General features: G+C 40.4%; 2 protein-coding genes across 5 annotated transcripts in view; one reads left to right on the top strand and one right to left on the bottom strand.

The window, feature by feature from the left end:
• SMYD4 (SET and MYND domain containing 4) overlaps positions 1–428 on the bottom strand; it is a 70,848-nt gene extending 70,420 nt beyond the window's left edge. For 3 of the 4 annotated variants that reach the window (XM_045490441.1, XM_045490444.1, XM_045490443.1), the window contains exon 1: positions 124–389. The gene's annotated coding sequence lies outside the window, so the exon portion shown is untranslated. Of the gene's footprint in view, positions 1–123 lie in introns of all 4 variants that reach the window. The other variant, XM_045490442.1, reaches the window with a different exon arrangement.
• A 72-nt stretch (positions 429–500) lies between these two features.
• Positions 501–23,494, top strand: part of RPA1 (replication protein A1) — a 75,989-nt gene continuing 52,995 nt past the window's right edge. The window contains exons 1-4 of the mRNA XM_045490445.1: positions 501–662; positions 17,786–17,836; positions 19,569–19,647; positions 20,306–20,414. Coding sequence (XP_045346401.1) covers positions 630–662; positions 17,786–17,836; positions 19,569–19,647; positions 20,306–20,414 — 272 coding nt within the window. The 5' untranslated portion in view covers positions 501–629. The remainder of the gene's footprint in view (positions 663–17,785; positions 17,837–19,568; positions 19,648–20,305; positions 20,415–23,494) is intronic.

The raw sequence follows: 23,494 nt of genomic DNA, 5'->3' as shown, positions 1-23,494 counted from the left end.
CAGCACACTTCGTGTCTCTCCTGAGGCCCATATCATGTCTACTTGGAGTGAGGACCACTCACTGTGGTAACTCCCTGGACAGACCATACTCTCCTCTGAGGGCAGGGACTGGATTCTATTTACCTTCAGAGATCCCCACTGTGCCAAGCTCAAGGTCTAGCACCGGCGGAAGCTCCGCCCTGGGTTGAGAAAGTAGTCAAGTTACTGCTTGACTATGGTCAGCAGCAGGGTTATCAGGGAACAGCTCTCTCTTCCAGTCGGTCCGCCAAAAGCCGAGCCAGGCTTTCCACCGAGAAGCCTCTCGGCAAGCTTCCGGGACTGCACCTCGCGCCCTTGGTTAGCGCTCGCGTCATCCTCCGCGCGCCCCGCGGGCCAGGCCCCGCCCCTAGGCCGCAATGGGAGACTAGGTCCTGAACCAGTGCTCAGGCGTGTCACGTGGGCTGCTCGCAGCTCCTCGGCCAACGCGGTGGCTGCTCCGCCCTTAAGCCCGCCTCCGTGCCCTGCGCATGTCGGAAAGCGGGGGTGGTGCCTGTAGCTCCTTGGCCCAATAGCTTTGGAGCGCGCGGGGCCCCGGGAGTGAAACAGGGGCTGCGGAGGATCTGGAGCGCGGGAGCTGGTGCGGCGAAGGCATGGTGGGCCACCTGAGCGAGGGGGCCATTGCGGTGAGGAGACCCCTGCGGGCCAGCGGGCCGCGGGGTAGCTGTGGGCCCTGGCCGTGTCGGGGTGGAGAAGGAGAGAGAGGCTGGAGGCTATGGGGAGAGAACGCGGGAGAAGATAACGGGGGTGGGACAGGAAACCGTCGGGTGACTCCCTAAAATCATCACCCTCTCCTCGAAGGAGTTTTCCTGTCCTCTTTTAAATATGCCCGTGTTTTTTGTACTTAAGAAAACGAAGCGAAATGAACTTGTTTGTCCCCCATCTCCCTCCTTTGGCTAGTCTCTGTCTCCTCCCCTCCCCTTGTCCACAGCAAACTTCTCGAGAGTTGTTGTTTCAGCACACCTCGGGTTAACCCATTAACAGACTCCAATCCATCGTTCCCTTCGATCGCTATAGAAAGAACGCTGGCTGAAGTTAACAGTGCCTCCTAGTCGTTAAATTCAACAGTCACTTTTCAGTTTTCAACTTAACCAACAGAGTTCTCAGCAGCGTTTGAGTGTGTTGAGCATTACTTCTTAACTTAATGTTTCAGCTTTTTTGGCTTGGCTTGCCTGATCTTTCCTCGTCTTGTTTGCAGGTCCCTCATTGTAGGTTGTTTACTCAAGGTTATGTTCTAGGCCCTCTTCTACCAAGACATACCATTACCATCTATATGTCAGTTGCACACAAGTGTCTTTGTCCGGAACCACTTTTTAAAATTTTTTGTTTATTTATTTTTGAGAGACAGAACGCTAGCGGGAGAGGGGCAGAGAGGGAGGGAGACAGAGAATCCCAAGTAGGCTCTGGGCTGTCAGCACAGAGCCCTGTGCAGGGCTCGTGTGGGGCCTGGACTCACAAGTTGTGAGTTGTGACTTAACGAAGAGTAAGTTGCCTAACAGAGCCACCCAGGCACCTCTGGAGCCACCTTTATCTGAAAGACAAACCTCTATTTTCTGTCTGCCCACCCGATACCTCAAAGAGATTTTAAATTCAACATATCCCAAAGTAGATCCATTATTTTAGTAAGTTGGGGCCTCTTGGTGTTCCCTACAGGGATGAATGGCACCATTATCCACTAAGGTATGCTAGCCCGAAATTGTGGAATCATTCTTCTTGCAGACTCCCATTACTTTAGATGTCCAGTCCATCACCAAATTTGGTTTTACCTCCACACATTTCTCTTAAATCCATCTACTTCTCTTTCATCCACTCCGGCATCATCGCTTCTTGCCTGGACTACTCACTTCCACCCAGTGTACCCGCCCCCCCCCCCCCCACCCGCCCATTCCCATCATTGCATATTCCCTCTTGTTCTTGCTTCCTTTCCAGCTTTTAAAAAGTTTTTTTTTTTTTTTTTAATTTTAATTCGAGTGTAGTTAACATACTTCTGTTAGTTTTAGGTGTACAATATAGTGATTCAACAGTTCTATACATTACTCAGTGCTCATCATGATAAGTACACTCTTAATCCCCATCACCTATTTCCCCCATCCCCCCACCACCTCCTCTCTGGTAACCGTCAGTTCTCTATAATTAAGAGCCCGTTTCTTGGTTTGTCTCTCTCTCTCTCTCTTTCTCTTTGTTTCATTTGCTCGTTTGTTTTGTTTCTTAAGTTATACATGAGTGAAATCGTATGGTATTTGTCTTTCTCTGACTGACTTATTTCGCCTAGCATTATACCGTCTAGCTCTAACCATGTTGTTGCAGATGGCAAGATTTCATTCCTTTTTTATGGCTGAATAATATTCCATCATATATATATGTACTGTATCTTCTTTATCCATTCATTTACCAATGGACATTTGGGCTGTTTCCATAATTTGACCATTGTAAATAATGCTGCAGTAAACATGGGGTTCATATATCCTTTTGAATTAGTGTTTTCATATTTTTTGGGTAACTACCCAGTAGTGCCATTACTGGATCCTAAGGTAGTTCTGTTTAAACTTTTTGAGGAACCTTCATACTGTTTTCCATAGTGGCTGCAGCAGTTTGCATTCCCACCAACAGTGCATGAGGATTCCTTTCTCACCTTATCCTCATCCAGGTGTGAGGTGATATCTCATTGTGGTTTTAATTTGCATTAACCCGATGATGAGTAATACTAAGCATTTTGGCACGTTGGCCATCTGTATGTCTTCCTTGGAGAAACGTCTGTCCATATCTTCTGCCCATTTTTTAATTGGATTATTTGGGTTTTGGTGTTGAGTTGTATCCGTTTTTTTTTGTTTTTTTTTTTTTTTTTTCCAACGTTTATTTATTTTTGGGACAGAGAGAGACAGAGCATGAACGGGGGAGGGGCAGAGAGAGAGGGAGACACAGAATCGGAAACAGGCTCCAGGCTCTGAGCCATCAGCCCAGAGCCCGACGCGGGGCTCGAACTCACGGACCGCGAGATCGTGACCTGGCTGAAGTCGGACGCTTAACCGACTGCGCCACCCAGGCGCCCCTGTATCAGTTTTTTATATACTTTGGATACTAAGCCTTTATTGGATGTCATTTGCAATATCTTCTCCAATTCAGTAGGTTGCCTTTTAGTTTTGTTGTTTCCTTAGCTGGGCAGGAACTTTTTGTTTTGATGTAGTCCCAATAGTTTATTTTTGCTTTTCTTTCTCTTGCCTCATGAGACATAGCCAGCAAGATGTTGCTATGGCCTATGTTAGAGAAAATATTATTATTTTAAAGTACCTGTGGGTTTTTTTTTAAAGTTTATTTATTTATTTTGAGAGAGAGAGAGGGAGAACGAGCGGGGGAGGGGAAGAGAGAGAGCGGGACAGAGGATCTGAAGTCTCTGAGCTGACAGCACAGAGCCCAACGTGGGGCTTGAACTCATAGACCAGGAGATCATGACCTGAGCTGAAGTTGGACCCTTGACCGACTGAGCCACCCACGCGCCCCTATTTATTTACTTTTGAGAGGGAGGGAGAGAGAGAGAACCAGTGGGGGAGGGGGAGATGGGGCAAGGGGCAAGGGGACACAGAAGATCTGAAGTGGGCTCTATGCCGACAGCAGAGAGCCTGACGCAGGGCTCAAACTCACAGACCATGAGATCATGACCTGAGCTGAAGTCAGATGCTTAACCAACTGAGCCACCCAGACGCCCCAAGAAGAAAATTTTTTTTATTACAGTTTATTTATTTATTTGTTTATTTATTTAGAGAGAGTGTGCACTTATGTATGAACTGGAGAGGGGCAGAGAGATCGGGAGAGAGAATACCACGCAGGCTCCCTGCTGTCAGTGCAGAGCCTGATGTGGGACTTGAACTCACAAACTGAGATCATGACCTAAGCTGAAATCAAGAGTCAGACGCTTAACTGACTGAGTCACCCAGGTAACCCGACAAAGAAAATTTTTGTGTTTGTGGTGACTGAGTGCAGAGCACCTTTGCCAACTCTGATTATCAGCTAAAGCAAGTAGTATCATTTTAGTTCAAAAGACACAGGCCCAAAGGGTAAGCAACTGACACATAAATAGGAGAGACATTTGGGGCAAGAGCTAACATCATAAAAGAAGAGATTATGCATGGAACTACTGTGGTAAACAGGATAAATAGCGTTTGTATCTTAAGTTACTGGGTAATATAAGGAAAGGAGAAGGGAACTAATATTTTTGCCATTTCCATTGTGCCAGATACTTTATGTATAATAGTCAGTACTTACAGTAACCCCATAAGGTAGATTTTTATAATTACCTGCATCTGCACTGAAATTAAAGTGCAGAGAGGTTAAATAATTTGTCAATGGGATGAAGATTTGGATGGATGTGCCCTTGACTACTACATTCTGTTGCTTTGTATTTTTTTAAATTTATGTACAATTGACACACAATATTCTATTAGTTTTAGGTGTTCATCATAGTGATTTGGTATTTTTATAGGTTAGGAAATGATCCCTATGATAAATCTGGTTACTGTCTGTCACCATACAAAGTTATTACATTGTTACTAAATTCCCTGTGTTGTACATTACATCCCCATGACCCTTTTTTCTTTTTTTAAATCTGGAAGCCTGAACCTCTTAATCCTCTTCACAAATTTCACCCACAGCCCCAATCATTCCTCACTCTTGTAATCAATAGTTTGTTCCCTGTATCTGTCTGTTTCTATTTTGTATTTTATAGATTCAACATGTAAGTGACATCATGTTATTTGTCTTCTCTGTCAGGCTTATTTCATTTAGCATAATACTGTCTAGGTCTATCCATGTTGTCACAAATGGCAAAATTTCTTTCTTTTTTATGGCTGAGTAATATTCCTCTCTGTGTGTGTGTGTGTGTGTGTGTGTGTGTGTGTGTGTGTGTGTCTATGTCTATGTCTGTGTCTTTGTTCATCTATTTATGGACATGTGGTTTCCTTCCTTATCTTTGCTATTGTAAATAATGCTTTTTGAACATAATGGTGCATATGTCTTTTTGAATTGGTATTTTTATTTTCTTCAGGTACCTACCCAGAAGTGGAATTGCTGGGTCATATGGTAGTTTGATTTTTATTTTTTTGATGGGCCTCCACACTGTTTTCTGTTGTGACTGCACCAATTTACATTCCCCACCAACAGTGTACCAGAGTTCCCTTTAGTCCACATCTTTGCCAACACTTCATATTTTTTGTCTTTTTGATAGTAGCCAATCTGTGATTTTGATTTGCATTCCCATGATGATTAGTGATGTTGAGGATCCTATGTATCTGTTGGCCATCTCTATGTCTTTGGGAAAGTGTCTATTCTAAAGTCTTTTGCCCATTTTTTAATTGGGTTGTTGCTTTGTATTTTTTTAAATGTTTTTAAAATTTATTTTGAGAGACACAGACACACAGACACACACAGCGGGAGGGTGGGGGGTTGGGTGGAGAGAGAGAATCCCAAGCAGGCTCCAACCCAGCATGGAGCCCAGTGTGAGGTTGGATCCTGCAAACTGCGAGATCACGACCTGAGCCAGAATCAAAGAGTTGGATTATCAACGTACTGAGCCAAGGTGTCCCGAGGCAATTTTATTTTAAATGTACATATCATGTTATGTGTCCCAGAAGATTTAATCTTATATGCACTATTTTTGATGACACAAATTAAACAGTAATAAGTTAGTATATGCATGTGGTTTTTATTATTTTTTAAAATTTACATCCAAGTTAGCATATAGTGCAATCATGATTTCAGGAGTAGATTACAGGGATTCATCCCCTATGTATAACACCCAGTGCTCATCTCAACAGGTGTCTTCCTTAATGCCCCTTGCCCATTTAGCCCATCCCCCAACCCCTCCAGCAACCTTTAGTTTGTTCTTTGTATTTAAGAGTCTCTTATGTTTTGTCCCCCTTCTTGTTTTTATATTATTTTTGCTTCCCTTCCCTTATGTTCATCTGTTGTTTTTTTTTGTTGTTTGTTTATTTATATTCAAGAGAGAGACAGAGTGAGAGTGGGGGAGGGAGGGATAGAGAGAGAGGGAGACACAGAATCCAAAGCAGGCTCCAGGCTCCAGGCTCCAAGCTGTCAGCACAGGGCCTGATGCAGCGCTCGAGCTCACAAACTGTGAGTTCAGATCACGACCTGAGCTGAAGTCGGATGCTTAACCGACCGAGCCACCTGGGTGCCCCTCATCTGTTTTGTATCTTAAATTCCATATGAATGAAGTCATGATATTTGTCTTTTTCTGACTGACTAATTTTGCTTAGCATAGTACCCTCTAGTTCCATCCACATAGTTGCAAATGGCAAGATTTTGTTCTTTTTGATTGCTGGGTAGTACTCCATTGTATATATATACCACATCATCTTTATCAAAATTCTTCTGTCGATGGACATTGGGCTCTTTCCATACTTTGTTGTCGATAGCACTACTATAAACATTGGGGTGCATGTGCCCCTTCGGAACAGCATACCTGTATCCCTGGGATAAATACCTACTAGTGCAATTGCTGGGTCGTGGGGTAATTCTATTTTTAAATTTTTGAGGCACCTCCATACTGTTTTCCAGAGTGACTGCACCAGTTTGCATTCCCACCAGCAGTGGAAAAGAGATCCCCTTTCTCTGCATCCTCACCAACATCTGTTGTTGCCTGAGTTGTTAATGTGAACCATTCTGACAGGTGTGAGGTGGTATCTTATTGCGGTTTTAATTTGTATTTCCCTCATAATGAGTGATATTGAACCTTTTTTCATGTGTTAGCCGTCTGGATATCTTCTTTGGAGAAGTGTCTATTCATGTCTTTTGCCCATTTCTTCACTGGATTATATGTGTTTTGGGTGTTGAGTTTGGTAAGTTCTTTATAGGTTCTGGATACTAACCCTTTATCTGATATGTCGTTTGCAAATATCTTCTCCTATTCTGGTGGTTGCCTTTTAGTTTTGCTGATTGTTTCCTTCGCTGTGCAGAAGCTTTTTATTTTGATGAGGTCCCAGTAGTTCATTTTTGCTTTTGTTTCCCTTGCCTCTGGAGACGTGTTGAGTAAGAAGTTGCTGTGGCCAAGATCAAAGAGGTTTTTGCTTGCTTTCTCCTTAAGGATTTTGATGGCTTCCTGTCTTACATTTGTCTTTCATCTATTTTGAGTTTATTTTTGTGTATGGTTTAAGAAAGTGGTCCAGGTTCATTTTTCTGCATGTTGCTGTCCAGTTTTCCCAGCACCATTTGCTGAAGAGACTGTATTCCATTGTATATTCTTCCCTGTTTTGTCCAAGATCAGTTGGCCGTACATTTGTGGGTCCATTTCTGGGTTCTGTATTCTGTTCTATTGATCTGAGTGTCTGTTTTTGTGCCAGTTTCATACTGTCTTGATGATTACAGCTTTGTAATACATCTTGAAGTCCGGGATTATGATGCCTCCAGCTTTGGTTTTCTTTTTCAGGATTGATTTGGCTATTTGGGGTCTTTTTTGGTTCCATACAAATTTTAGGATTGTTTGTTCTAGCTCTGTGAAGAATGCTGATGTTATTTTGATAGCGATTGCATTGAATATGTAGATTGCTTTGGGCAGTATCGACATTTTAACAATATTTTTTCTTCCAATCAGTGAGCATGAATTATTTTCCATTTTTTGGTATCTTCAATTTCTTTCATAAGCTTTCTATAGTTTTCAGTGTATAGATTTTTCTCCTCTTTGGTTAGGTTTATTCCTAGGTATTTTTGTGGGTTTTGGTGTAATTGTAAATGGGATCAATTCCTTGATTTCTCTTTCTGCTGCTTCATTATTAGTGTATAGAAATGCAACCGATTTCTCTGCATTGATTTTATATCCTGCAACTTTGCTGAATTCATGGATCAGTTCTGGCAATTTTTTGGTGGAATCTTTGGGTTTTCCACATAGGGTATCATGTCTTCTATGAAGGTGAAAGTTTGACTTCCTCCTGTCCGATTGGATGCCTTTTATTTCTTTGTGTTGTCTGACTGCTGAGGCCAGGACTTCGAATACTGTGTTGAATAACAGTGGCAAGAGTGGACATCCCTGTCATGTTCCTGACCTTAGGGGGAAAGCTCTCAGTTTTTCCCTATGGAGGATAATATTAGCGGTGGGTCTTTTGTATATCGCTTTTATGATCTTGAGGTATGATCCTTCTATCCCTACTTTCTTAAGGGTTTTTATTAAGAAAGGATGCTGTATTTTGTCAAATGCTTTCTCTTTATCTACTGAGAGGATCATGTGGTTCCTGTCCTTTCTTTTATTAATGTGATGTATCACATTGATTGATTTGCAGATATTGAACCAGCCCTGCGTCCCAGGTATAAATCCCACTTGATCGTGGTGAATAATTCTTTTAATGTGTTGTTGGATCTGGCTGGCTAGTACCTTGTTGAGGATTTTTGCATCCCTGTTCATCAGGGAAATTTTTCTGTAGTTCTCCTTTTTAGTGGGGTCTTTGTCTGGTTTTGGAATCAGGTAATGCTGGCCTCATGGAATGAGTTTGGAAGTTTTCCTTCCATTTCTATTTTTTGGAACAGCTTCAAAAGAATAGGTCTTACCTTTCTTTACATGGTTGATGGAATTCCCCTGGAAAGCTATCTGGCCCTGGACTCTTGTCTATTTGGGAGATTTTTGATTACTAATTCAGTTTCTTTACCGGTTATGGGTCTGTTCAGATTTGCGATTTCTTCCTGTTTCAGTTTTGGTAGTTTATATGTTTCTAGGAATTTGTCCATTTCTTCCAGGTTGCTCAATTTATTGGCGTATAATTGCGTATAATATTCTCATATTATTGTTTGTCTTTCTGCTGTGTTGTGATCTCTCCTCTTTCATTCTTGATTTTATTTATTTGGGTCCTTTCCTTTTTCTTTTTGATCAAACTGGCTAGGGTTTATCACTTTTGTTAATTCTTTCAAAGAACCAGCTCCTGGTTTCATTGATCTATTCTATATTTTTGGTTTTGATATCATTGATTTCTGCTCTAATCTTTACTATTTCCTCTCTTCTGCTGGCTTTGAGTTTTATTTGCTGTTCTTTTTCCAGCTCTTTAAGATGTAAAATTAGGTTGTATACCTGAGACCTTTATTCTTTTTTAGGAAGGCCTGGATTGCTGTATACCTCCCTCTTATGACTGCCTTTGCTGCATCCCAGAGGTTTTGGGCTGCGGTGTTACCATTTTCATTGTCTTCCATGTACTTCTTAATTTCCTCTTTAACTTCTTGGCTAACCCATTCATTATTTAGTAGGATGTTCTTTAATCTCCAAGTATTTGTTGTCTTTCTGAATTTTTATTGTGGTTGATTTTGAGTTTCATAGCATTGTGGTCTGGAAATATGCATGGTATGATCTCAATCTTTTTGTACTTGTTAAGGGCTGATTTGTGTCCCAGTATGTGATCTGTTCTGGAGAATATTCCGTGTGCACTCAAGAAAAATGCGTATTCTACTGCTTTAGGATGAAATGTTCTGAAAATATCTGTTAAGTCCATCTGGTCCGGTGTGTCATTCAGAGCCATTGTTTCCTTGTTGATCTTCTGCTTATATGATCTGTCCATTGCTATAAGTGGGGTGTTGAAGTCCCCTATTATTATGGTATTATTGTCAATGACTTTATGTTTCTGATTCATTGGTTTATGTATTTGGGAGTTCCATGTTGGGGGCATAAATGTTTGTAGTTGTTAGATCTTCTTGGTGGATAGACTCCTTAATTGTAATGTAATGCCCTTCTTCATCTCTTGTTACAGTCTTTATTTTAAAATCTAGATTGTCTGATACAAGTATGGCTATTTGGCTTTCTTTTGGCGACCATTAGTATGATAGATGGTTCTCCATCTGAAGATACTTTTTTTTTCTTTTTTTTTCTTTTTTTCTTTTAATTTTATTTTTTATTTTTTTAAAATTTACATCCAAATTCGTTAGCATGTAGTGCAACAGTGATTTCAGGAGTAGATTCCTTAGTGCCCCTTTGAAGATACTTTCAATCTGGAGGTGTCTTTAGGTCTAAAATGGGTTTCTTGTAAACAATATGGAGATGGATCTTGTTTTCTTATCCATTCTGTTACTTTTGATTGGAGCATTTAGTGCATTGGCATTTACAGTGAGTACTGAAAGATATGAATTTGCTGCCATTGTGTTGCCTGTGGAGTTGGGAGTTTCTGGTGGTGTTCTCTGGTCCTTTCTAGTCTTTGTTGCTTTTGGTCCTTTTTGTTTTGTTTCATCTTTTCTCCCCTCAGAGAGTCCCCCTGGAAATTTCTTGCAGAGCTGGTTTAGTGGTCACAAACTCCTTTAGTGTTTGTTTGTCTGGGAAACTCTTTATCTCTCCTATTTTGAATGACAGTCTTGCTGGATAGAGAATTCTTGGCTGCGTATTTTTCCAATTCAGCACATTGAATATATCCTGCCATTCCTTTCTGGCCTGCCAACTTTTTGTGGATAGGTCTGCTGCGAACCTGATCTGTCTTCCCTTATAGGTTAAGGACTTTTTTTCCCTTGCCACTTTCGTAATTCTTTCCTTGCCTGTGTGTTTTGCGAATTTGACTATGATATGCCTTGTTGATGGTTGGTTTTGTTGAATCTAAATGGTAGTTTTCTGTATCTCCTGGATTTTTGATGTCTGTGTCTTTCCCCAGGTTGGGAAAGTTTTCTGCTATGATTTCATGCATGTGGTTTTTAAATGAAATAGAACAGGAAGGTGTTTGATGAAATTATTGATGTTTGGCCCCACCCTGCCCCAGTTCTGTTCCCTAGAAACTTTTAAAAATTCAAACTGTATTGAAATTCAGTGTGATTTACACACCATAGAACTGTGATATGTATAATAAATACATATAACAAAGCTCAACATGTGTGCAGTTTGACAAGCTTTGGCATATTCCCCATCTCGTAATGCCAACCTAGGTAAACCAGAGTTTTAACTTCTGTTTTTTATCTTTATAGGTTAGTTTTAACTATCCTACAAATTTTTTTTTAGTGTTTATTTTTGAGAGACAGAGTGTGAGCAGGGGAGGGGCAGAGAGAGAGGGAGACACAGAATCCAAAGCAGGCTGCAGACTCTGAACTGTCAGCACAGAGCCTAATGCGGGGCTCAAACTCGTGAGCTGAAGTCGGACGCTTAACCAACTGAGCCACCCAGGCACCTCTAGTTTTAACTGTTATATATATTTTTTTAAGTTTATTCATTTTTGAGAGAGACAGAGCAAGCAGGGAAGGGGCAGAGAGAGAGAATCTCAAGCAGGCTCTGCACTGTCAGCACAGAGCCCAATGCGGGGATCAAACCCACGAAATGCAAGACCATGACCTGAGCCAAAACCAAGAGTCGGACGCCTAACTGACTGAGCCACCCAGGTGCCCCTTGACTATTCTAAAACTTCATATAAACTTGTGTCTGGCTTCTTTGTCTAGCAAAATGTTTTTTGAGATTTATCCATGTTGTTTCAATAGTTTGAGCCTTTTTTTGCCTTTTATTGTCAATAATCAATTTGTTTAATTTACCTGTTGTTAAACATTTGGGTTATTTTCATTTTTTGGCCATTACGAACGAAGATGCTGTGAACATTCACATACAAATCTTTTTGTAGAAATATATTTTTATTTCTCTGGGATAAATACTTAGGAATGTAATTGCTGAGTTACATGTTCAGTGAATGTTCATAAGAAATTGCTAGACTTCACTAAATCGATTGTGAGAATTCTAGTTGCTCCATATCTTTGCCAACACTAATTTTGTCAGTCTTTTTAAGTTTAACCATCCTAGTGAATGTGTAGTTTTATTTTGTAGTGGAATATAGATCTGTGTTTTTTCTCTTAGAACGACTTTGTTTTTTTCTGTCCGGTAAACCTAATGACATCATAAAATGAGTTCAAAAGTGTTCTCTTCTATTTCTTGACAGTTTATGCAAGATTAGTATTTTTTTTTCTTTATTAAAAAAATATATTTATTTATTTTGAGAGAGAGAGCACACGAGCAGGGGAGGGGCAGAAAGAGAGAGAATCCCAAGCAGGTTCTGCGCTGTCAGCCCAGAGTCTGATGTGGGGCTCGATCTCAAGAACCATGAGATCGTCGGGGCGCCTGGGTGGCGCAGTCGGTTAAGCGTCCGACTTCAGCCAGGTCACGATCTCGCGGTCCGTGAGTTCGAGCCCCGCGTCAGGCTCTGGGCTGATGGCTCAGAGCCTGGAGCCTGTTTCCGATTCTGTGTCTCCCTCTCTCTGCCCCTCCCCCGTTCATGCTCTGTCTCTCTCTGTCCCAAAAATAAATAAACGTTGAAAAAAAAATTAAAAAAAAAAAAAAAAAAAAAAAAGAACCATGAGATCATGACCTGAGCCGAAATCAAGAGCTTGGTGCTTAACTGACTGAGCCACCCAGGAAACCTCCCCCCACTTTTTTTTTTAGTAGGCTCTATGCCAAACATGGGGTTTCAGCTCATGACCCTGAGATCAAGACTAGAGCTGAGATCAAATTGGATGCTTAACCCACTGAACTGCCCATATGCCCCCTCCGTTGGAATATTTTAAATTATAAAATCAGGTTTTTTTAATGGATATGGTACTGTCTAGATTCTCTGCATTTTGTATGTCAGTTTTGATAATTTGTGTTTTTCAAGGGACTTAGCCATTTTATCTTTTTCATAAAGTTGTTCCTAATATTCCATTATCTCTTGTATATATAATCTAATGTATATGATATATAGTGATGCATTTTTCATTTCTGATATTGAGAATATTTGTTTCTTTTTCTTGGCCAGACTAGCTAGAGGTTTATCAATTTTATTGATATTTTCAAAGAACCAGCTTTTAGTTCAATTGTTTTTTCTTGTTGTTTATCCATTTTCTATTTTGTTGATTTTTTGCTCTTTTATTATTTCCTTCCTTCTTTGTGCTTGAGTTTAGTTTATTCTTTTCTGGCTTCTTCTGGTAGAAGGTTATATAATTGATTTTGGATTTTTTTCTTCTCTAAGCATTAAAGCTATAATTTTCCCTTGAAGCATTACTCTAGCAAATCCTATAAGTTTAGATAGATTGTATTTTCATTTTCATTCTGTTAATAATACTTTCTAATTTCTCTTGTGATTTCTTTCTCAGTAGATGGGTTATTAAAGAAGTTTATTGTTCACGGGGCACCTGGCTGGCTCAGTAGGTAGAGCATGCGACTCTTGATCTCGGGGTTGTGAGTTTGAGCCCCACGTTGGATTTAAAAAAAATAGAAGTTTATTGCTTAGTTCCCAAGTATTTGGAAATTTTGTAGATATCCTATTGTTAGGATTTTTAGTTTCATTCCAGTGTGGTCAGATAACGTGCTCTCTGAATTCAGTCTTTTAACATTCATTGAGACTTGTTATATTGCCCAACTTATGGAACCTTGATGAAAATGTTCCAGGGGCACTTAAAAGAATGTTTATTCTGCAATTGTTAGATGATCTAATTAGGTCAAGTTGGTTAATAGTTTAATTTTTTTATGTTCTTCTACATATATATATATATTTTTTTATCTCTTTGCTTTTTCCATCCTGAGGGAAGGAAGTTGAGACCACCAATTATAATGATGGACTTGTCTATTTCTCTTAACTCTGTAGATTTTTGCTTCATGTCTTTTGAAACTTTGTTATTAGGTGTATATATTTATCATTGTTGTGCCTTCTTCAGGAATCAACCCCATTATTAGGAAATGTCCTTTTTTATCCCTGGTAATATTCTTTGTCCTGAAGCCTTCTTTGCCTGCCAGTAATGATGCAGCTTTTTCCAGTGTTTAATTTTTAACCTGTGTCTTTATATTTGAAGTGCAGTTCTTGTAGACAGCAGATAGTTGGATCTGATTCATTTTGACAATTTTTGCCTTTTACTTGGAGTACTTGAACCATTTGTACTTAGTATAGTTACATGTTTGGGTGTAAGTTTTTTGTTTTGTTCCTTGTTTTCTCTTTGTCCCATCTGTTGGTTGTTGTTGTTTTGTTGTTTAGCTTTTCCTGACTTGTGGATTATTTGAGTATTTTTAATGATTTGAATTGATTTCCACTATTGATTTATGAGCTATACTTTTTTTTAAGGAGTACTTTAGAGCAGTTCATCTTAGTTTGGACAACCATTACAAAACACTTTTTTTTTTCTTCAAGTTCTGTTGTTCTAAGTATTTGCTTCACCAAATGTGGGGCTTGAATTCACAACACCGCGATCAAGAGTCACATGCTCTTCCAACTGAGTCAGTCAGGCGCCCCTATTACAAAATACTTTAGACTGGATGGTGTAGACAACAGATTGGTTTCTCCCAACTCCAGAGGTTGGGAAACCCAAGATTGAGGTGTCAGCAGATTAATTTCTGGGTGAGGGCTGTGTTTCTGGCTTGCAGCTACCGTCTCACTATGTGCCACATGACCCCTTCTTTGTATAAGGGAAGAGAGAGCTCTGGTGTGTCTCTCCTTTTTTTTTTTTTTTATGTCTGTTTATTTTGAGAGAGAGAGAGAGAGAGAGAGCATGTGTGTGCGTGCAAGCTGGGGAGGAGCAGAGAGAGAGAGGGAGAGAAACCCAAGCAGGCTCTGTGCTGACACCCCTGCTGCCATGCCCAAATGACTGAGCCACCCAGGTGCCCCAAGGTGTCTCTTCTTCTAAGGGCATGAATTCCAATGTGGGGGCTCCACCTTCATGACCTTATTAAAACAAATTACCTCCAAAGGCCCCACCTTCTAATGTCATCACATTGGGGGTTTGGGCTTCAACATATGAATTTGGGGAGGTGGGACACAAATAGTCTAAAACATGGTGGTTCTCTTCTTGTTTTTTTTATAATTTATTTTTTATTTCTTCATTTTATTTATTTTGAGAAACAGAGACAGAGCACAAGTAGGGGAGGGGCAGAGAGAGGGAGGGAATCCCAAGCGGGCTCTGCACTATCATCGCAGAGCCCTATGAGGGATTCGATCCCACAAACCTTGAGATCGTGACCTCAGCCAAAATCGAGAGTCAGATGCTTAACTGACTGAGCCACCCAGGAGCCCCTCTCTCTCTTTTTTAATTGAAGTATGGTTGATACACAATGTTATATTAATGTTTTAGGTGTACAGCACAGCAATTGGACAAGTCTACATGTTATGCTGTACTCACCATTGAATGTTTTGATCTTAGAATTCTTTTCTTTGATTTTTATTTTTTTATTTTATTTTTTTTTTTTTTCAACGTTTATTTATTTTTGGGACAGAGAGAGACAGAGCACGAACGGGGGAGGGGCAGAGAGAGAGGGAGACACAGAATCGGAAACAGGCTCCAGGCTCCGAGCCATCAGCCCAGAGCCTGACGCGGGGCTCGAACTCACAGACAGCGAGATCGTGACCTGGCTGAAGTCGGACGCTTAACCGACTGCGCCACCCAGGCGCCCCTTTTCTTTGATTTTTTAATGTTTAGCGTGCACAAGCGCGACGGGGGGGTGGGGGGCAGAGAGAGAGGAGGGGACAGAGGATCTGAAGCGGGCTCCTGCAGGGCTCTAACTCAGTGAACTGTGAGATCATGACCTGAGCAGAAGTCAGATGCATAACTGACTGAGCCACCTAAGTGCCCGTCACTTTATTTATTTTTTGAGATTTACTCAGTTCCAAAGTTTGAATAACCAGTTTGTCATTTGGCCTTTCAAGTAAAAATGATGTTTCATGAAAAAAGTGGCTAGTTCAACTCACAGCTCAAACAGTTGCACAAGTGGTGACAGCCAGTACTCCAGTATGTGGCAGAAGTACTTTTTGCCTACTTCCCATGTTGTTCCACAGAATATTTAAAATTTTCTATAAAGAATATGGAGTTGTTCTGGCAGGTTGTTGATTGATTGACTTGCAAATCAGCTGATCCCTTGGAGATTGGAATGGGTCCAGAATAGCTTTTACTTTGGATCTAGTTTAGTCCTGTTTCTGAAGCATGACCTTTCTGGGGTTTCTACTGAAAGCAGCAGGTGTTTATTGAGTTTTCTGCACTCAGGCTGGTGAGAGCTCAGCTGTGTTCTAGCCTGTGTGAGCTCCACTCATTTTTCAGTTTATAGCTAATACTTAATCTTTGCCTGGCCGTGTGGAGTCTCATTTTGTGTATCCACAACTTAGAAGTCAGCCAGAGACTCCTGGGAACCCCTGTGTGGGTTATTGAGGCTCTAACTCTGTGTAGCTTGTCATCTCTGGTATTCTGCATCCACGAAATCCAACTAAGTTGCCTCCCTGAACTCTGTGCTCAGTAGGACTGCCACGTTCTTCTTGGTTCCCTCTCCACGCTGTGATCCAAGAGTGCCTCCGTGCAGAAAGCCAGGAGGATTGTAGTGTTCCCCTCATTCGTTTCTCTTTTTTCAGGGACCACAGTCTTGCTCTGCCTGTTGTCCAGTATTTGAAAGGTTTATGTATTTTTGTCCAGTTTTTTCGTTGGTGGTGCTGTTTATTTCAGCATGGGCAAGAGCAGAGGTCAGAGAACCAGTATTCACTGCTGTTGGTTTTTTTCTGATGATTACCTTTATTTATTTTTTTAAATTTCTTAAACGGATTTTTTACTTTTTTATTTATAAGTAGGCCCCAGGGCCAATGTGGGGCTCAAACTCACGACCCTGAGATCAAGAGTTGCATGTTCCACCGACTGAGCCAGCCAGGGACCCCTCTGATGGTTACCTTTAAATGGTGGCTTTTTAAAAACAAACTAAAAACCTGATTGGTGGTCTGTTTTTTGTAGATACTATTTCCATAATTGCTAATATAGACATGAGATTTAAAATGCAAACGGTTTTGGGTGCTTAGGTGGCTCAGTCAGTTGAGTGTCCGACTCTTGATCTTAGCTTAGGTCTTGATCTCAGGATTGTGAATTCAAGTCCCCCATTGGGCTCTGTGCTGGGCGTGAAGCTTACTTAAAAAAAAAAAAAAGTGCAAAAGATATAAAAATTGGATTCAGTGTGAGGTCTGCCTCCCACCTACAGCCCTACTTGCCAGTTCTCTCAAAAGAGGCAACCAATGTTACATACACATCTCTTTAAGGCTGCATAATATTATTTTAATTTTTTTTTTCAACGTTTATTTATTTTTGGGACAGAGAGAGACAGAGCATGAACGGGGGAGGGGCAGAGAGAGAGGGAGACACAGAATCAGAAACAGGCTCCAGGCTCTGAGCCATCAGCCCAGAGCCTGACGTGGGGCTCGAACTCACGGACCGCGAGATCGTGACCTGGCTGAAGTCGGACGCTTAACCGACTGCGCCACCCAGGCGCCCCAAAGGCTGCATAATATTATTTTAAAGATTTCCCATACTTACCTAATTATTATTTTTTTTATTTTTCCATTTATTTATTTATTTTTGAGAGACAGGGAAGTGGGGGATGGGCAGAGAGAGAAGGAGACACAGAATCCGAAGTAGGCTCCAGGCTATCAGCACAGAGCCCGACACAGGGCTCGAACTCACAAACCGCGAGATCACGACCTGAGCTGAAGTCAGACGCTCAACCGACTGAGCCACTCAGGCGCCCCTCTAATTGTCTATTAATGGGCCCTATAGGCAAATTAATGTGCTGTTCTGAATAATGAGCACAAATGTGATGCCTGTATTTTGGATGCAGTAATTGTATTCTTGTTAAGCCAAGTATTGCACTTTTATGCTTTTATGATTTTATCCAAGTGATAAAACTTTACTAGATTTTCAGATGACATGCTCCAAAAAGTCTCTTTAATAATGTTATCTGTGGTTTATTACAAATACCAAACTGTAAAAATATGTCAGATTTGGTCATAATTTGAATGTAGATCTCATTCTGTGTTTACTCTTTCAGGCCATAATGCAACAGGGAGACACTTCCATAAAACCTGTCCTCCAGGTCATTGTGAGTACCTGTGTATGTTTTATGTCAAGCATTTTAAAAATTTCTATGTAATTATACATTATGTTTGATGAAGCACATGTCGATTTCATGTCCATTTTAGGAAATTCTCTCCCTCATCACAAAAACTAGGTCTGTCCTGTAGTAACTGCAGGAGAGCAGCCAGGGCTGGGTTTTTTTCTTCTTCAATATAAGTTAGCCAGAGTTAGACTTGGGGGTTTAGATTTGAGCCTTCGCCTTTCTATTCTTGCCATAATTGATGGAGGCTATAGTGCTACACATCATTAGTATTGCCTCCTTACTTTTTTCTTCCTGCCCTGAGGTTTGTCTTTCTTAAATCTGCCTTATATGGGCCTACAATGAATGTGTCTGCTTAAAATTCTTCATTAACCCTATCATTCATTTAAAATTAAAAAAAATTTTTTTTTAATGTTTGTTTATTTTTGAAAGAGAGAGACAGAGTGTGAGTGGTGGGGGAGGGGCAGAGAGAGAGGGAGACAGAATCTGAAGCAGGCTCCAGGCTCTGAGCTGTCAGCACAGAGCCCGACGTGGGGCTCAGTCATGAGATCATGACCTGAGCCAAAGTCGGACACTCAACCGACTGAGCCACCCAGGCGCCCCCATTTAAGGGTTTTCCAAAAAATTTTTTTAAGTTTATTTATTTATTTTTGAGAGAGGGAGACAGAATGAGCAGGGGAGGGGCAGAGAGAGAGGGAGAGAATCTCAAGCAAGCTGCGCACTCTCAGCATGGAGCCCGATGCAGGGCTTGAACCCACAAACCGTGAGATCATGACCTGAGCCAAAGCCAAGAGTTGGATGCTTGACCGACTGAGCCACCCAAGTACTCCAAAGGTGTTTCAAATTTTAGTGGGAATTTAAAAAATGAATAGAAGCAGGATCCTGGATCATTCTGTGGATTCTGAGTCAGTAGGCCTGGTGATCTCCTTGTGACTCCCAGACTCGCTGCTGGTCATCATAAGGCTCCGTTTCTGTATTTCACTTCCTGTGGAGAGCAGCTTCTGATTTCCTGTAAGTTGTGATAAATGCCTTGGCTGTGCCCCCATGTCATGTGCACACATCTCTTATATCTCTTTGCCTCTGTCTCCACCACACTTGTAAGCCCCTTCAGGGCAAGGATTTTTTGTTTTTTTTGTTTTGTATTTTTAACATGTTTTCTACACAGCACCTTGCATTGTTAGGTGCCTTATCATTTTTTTTTTTTTAATTGATTTTCAATTAAATTTGAGCTGGGGAGAGAGAACACGAGTATTGGCAACTCATTTTATTCTCATCTGTGTTGTGTTTAATAATGTTAGAGAGGGGGTGCCTGGGTGGCGCAGTCGGTTGAGCGTCCGACTTCAGCCAGGTCACGATCTCGCGGTCCGTGAGTTCGAGCCCCGCGTCAGGCTCTGGGCTGATGGCTCAGAGCCTGGAGCCTGTTTCCGATTGTGTGTCTCCCTCTCTCTCTGCCCCTCCCCCGTTCATGCTCTGTCTCTCTCTGTCCCCAAAAAAAATAAAATAAATGTTGGAAAAAAAAAAAATAATGTTAGAGAGAAGCTGGTGGGAAAATCATCATATCCAAGTTTCTTTTGCTTGGACGTAGGTGTCAGAAGAATGGGCAAGCAGTTCAGTGTTTGCTGAAATAATGACAGACCCACTCTCCTGCCACTTAGATGTAGTTATCTCTGGGGACTGGGGAGACAGTCTGTCTAATGAATCATGTTTTCTATCTTAGAACATCCGTCCCATCACTACAGGGAATAGTCCACCCCGTTATCGACTGCTTATGAGTGATGGATTGAACACTCTCTCCTGTGAGTATGATGTATAAATCCAGGAATTTGTATTTAAATAATAAAAGCACATCCAGCACTTTGATTGCAATAATTTGGGGCATTTCAGAAGTGTACATTTGCCTGACCGTGCACTTCATTCAGACAAAATTGCAGCCGGCAGAGAGCATTCTAACAATAGACTGGATCTAGTGGAAAGCTGCCACTTGGCTTAATTAATTTTCTCTAACTGGTGCTCTGTTTTCTTTGATTAATTTCCCTCAGGATGATATTGACATTTAGTGAATATAATGGGTTAGCTGTCCTATACTTGCCTTTTTAGGCTTTTATTTCAGTGTTGGAAACTTCACAAGCAAGAAAGACAGTTTTCAGAATATGTGCTTGCTATCTCTAGTCACAAGGTGAAGAACGTAGAAAAGATTTTTTTAGTCTTCATGAAACCTGAATGATGGAAAAAATGATTCTGGGCAATTTAAGAAATACTTACATTTCAGAGTAGCAGCAGATGTTCAATGCATAGTAAATCATACTGTTTTTCACTGTGCAGAATCTGAATCGTTTTAGTTTCAGAAACATTCAAGGCATTGTTTTTCTTTGCTAGTCCACGTGTGATCAGTGCTAGTTCAGATTGTTATGACTGAAATGTTGTGGGAACTAAAGAAATCTTTGTGCTTTTCAGCTTTCATGTTGGCAACACAGTTGAACCATCTCGTTGAGGGAGAACAATTGTCTAGCAACTGTATTTGCCAGATTAACCGATTTATTGTTAACACTCTGAAAGATGGAAGGTATGTGGTGGGTTATTTTTGCTTTTTAGAGTTTTCTTTGGTTTTATTGTGTTTTGGAATGGGGACTAATTTTTGAACAGAGAAGTCCTTTGGATACCAAAATTCACTTAGGAATTTCAAAAAGACAATGATGAGCTTCCAGCTAAGGGTTTACAGCTATTGAGATTTGAACTCGGGTGACTAAAACATGGCACCAAAGGGAGAGAAATATGGAAACAAATTGGAAATTTCAAAGCAGGAGATTAAAGCCAAACACAGAACTCTTATTTCTAATCTCTTCAGAAGCACTGTTTTTAGCATTCTCTTTTAAAGCATCTTTTAATGAAAAGGGGTCACTTATAAAGAGCAAAAGAAGTGTATTTAATTATGTAACACTGCTCCTTTTCTACAACCTTGAATCTTTCATCGTAAATTATTCAGCCAATACAGAGCATGGTGAGGACTTACAGATGCTACACGCTAGAGGTGCAGCGGTGAGCACACTGTTAACTGTTGCTAAAATAGGACCTTTTTGTTGGGGAGAGACTTTTAAGGTCTTTATTTTCAGTCACAAAACACATGAGAAACAAATATGGCAAGCATTCCCATCTTAAGGGTATGTCAGTGTATGTTAGAATAGTATTATCTGTACATTTCCAAGTAACTTTTGCTTTATATTTGTTTGCTATATCATTGTCCTTCTTTTAACTTTCAACTTCTGTTCTTAATCTTGGGTGTCTTTTATAAATAGTGTATACTTTTATTTATTTACTTTTTAATTTTTATTAAAAAATATTTTTTAAATGTTTTATTATTTTGAGAGAGAGAGAGAGTATGCACAAGCAGGGGAGGGGCAGGGAGAAGGAGAGACAGAATCCCAAGCAGGCTCTGTGCCATCAGCACAGAGCCTGATGTGGGGCTCGAATTCATGAACTGTGAGATCATGACTGCGCCGAGATCAAGAGTCGGACACTTAACCGACTGCACCACCCAGGCGCCCCAGCAGCATATAGTTTTAGAAATCATTTAAAAAAAAATTTTTTTTAATGTTTTATTTATTTTTGAGACAGAGAGAGACAGAGCATGAACGGGGGAGGGTCAGAGAGAGAGGGAGACACAGAATCCGAAACAGGCTCCAGGCTCTGAGCTGTCAGCACAGAGCCCAACATGGGGCTCGAACTCATGGACCATGAGATCATGACCTGAGCTGAAGTCGGACGCTCAACCGACTGAGCCACCCAGGCGCCCCTAGAAATCATTTTGAGATTTAGTTGGTGAGTTTATTCTGCTTAACTTATTATTGATTTTTTCTAATTTTTGTGTTTTTACCATGTTTTTTGCTTTATTTTTTTCTTGCCTTGGATTGATTGGATTTTTCCTTAATCCTCTTTTTTGCCTCTGCTGGTTTGAGAGACATTCTATTTGTGCTGTGTTTTTGTTTGTTTGGTTTGTTTGTTTTTTGTGGGTACTCTCACATTTAAAAAAAATCCTGGGGGCACCTGGGTGGCTCAGTCAGTTGAGTGTCCGACTTCAGTTCAGGTCATGATCTCATGGTTCATGTGTTCAAGCCCCGCGTCCGGCTCTGTGCTGACAGCTTGCTCGGAGCCTGGAGCCTGCTTTGGATTCTGTGTCTCCTCTCTCTGCCCCTCCCCCGCTCACACTTTGTCTCTCAAAAATAAATGTAAAAAAAAAAAATTTTAAAAATCCATATGTAAATTAACAGAAATTCTAAAATAGGTCAGTATTTTTACCATCCTCTCAAATAAAACAAAGGTCTCAAAATTATCTGTGTTTAGTGTTCAATTTTGTTTTTATTTCTTCTGATTAGCATTCTCTACACAGACAGCCATTACTTATATTTACCCATAGTTTGTTAGCTCCCGTTTGTCTCCTTCATCATACTCCTTCCTTTTTAGTTCAGTTCTCATTTTCCTGAAGAATATCTTTGAGCAGCTCTTATGGAGAAAGTTTGTGAATGATAAAAATCTGTCATCTAAAAATGTCTGTTGCCGGACTCCTGGCTGGCTCACTCGGTAGAATGTGTGACTCTTGATCTCAGGGTCATGAGTTTGAACCCCACTTTGAGTGTAGAGATTACTTAAACAAAGAAATAAAATTAAAAAAAAAAAAAAAATGTCTGTTTCACTCTCAGTTTAACCAAGTATAGAATTCTAGGTTGACAGTTAACTTAGTTGCTGTTACTATTTTCACCCTGATAGAATTTTGTGTTCTTGTCCTGGTGCTTTGAAAAAAAAAATTTTTTTTAATGTTTATATTTATTTTTGAGACAGAGAGAGACAGAGCATGAGCAGGGGAGGGGCAGAGAGAGAGGGAGACACAGAATCCGAAGCAGGCTACAGGCTCTGAGCTATCATCTCAGAGCCTGACACGGGGCTCGAACCCATGAACCATAAGATCATGACCTGAGCCGAAGTTGAACGCTCAACTGACTGAGCCACCCAGGCGCCCCTTGTCCTGGTGCTTTGTAAAAAAGACTTTTGTCATATGTACATTATAAAATTCACATAAATAAAAATAACTGTAATCCCACTGCCTAGAAGTAACTATTAGTAACATTTTGTTGTAATCCTTCCAGAATTTTTCTGTAAACATGAGTACTTATAAATTTGTATTTTCCTTAAAAAAAACTTCATAGTATAGTTTTATAAAATTCTTTTTTAAGTTTATGGTTGTTGTTTTACATGTTCCTAGATAAACCTCTATGTCATATATTACTTAGCACGTCATTGTATAAGTTTACTTTAATTTAGTTAACATTTAATATTACACAGTATTTCACTATTTAAAGTTTTTCACCAGTGTTCCTTAGAATATATTTGTAGCTCTTCGTGTATTCAGATTTTTAGAGAAGACGATCATTTTAATAAAAACAACACACAGAATCACCAATTCAAGCAATGCAAAACAAGGTACAAAGAAGGGGAAAAAATGGTCTAAAATTGATACAACCTAGAAATAACTATATTATGATTTAATGAGCATCATTCCAAAAATCTCACCATGCATATTTATCAATAATTGGTGAATCGATGGAAATCATCTTGGTAGTGGAATGACAATATAAACACTGTTACTGCTCT

The sequence above is a fragment of the Leopardus geoffroyi genome, chromosome E1, assembly GCF_018350155.1.
Source record: "Leopardus geoffroyi isolate Oge1 chromosome E1, O.geoffroyi_Oge1_pat1.0, whole genome shotgun sequence".
In the NCBI taxonomy this organism is placed as follows: Eukaryota; Metazoa; Chordata; class Mammalia; order Carnivora; family Felidae; genus Leopardus; species Leopardus geoffroyi.
This window is presented reverse-complemented; position numbering and strand designations above follow the sequence as displayed.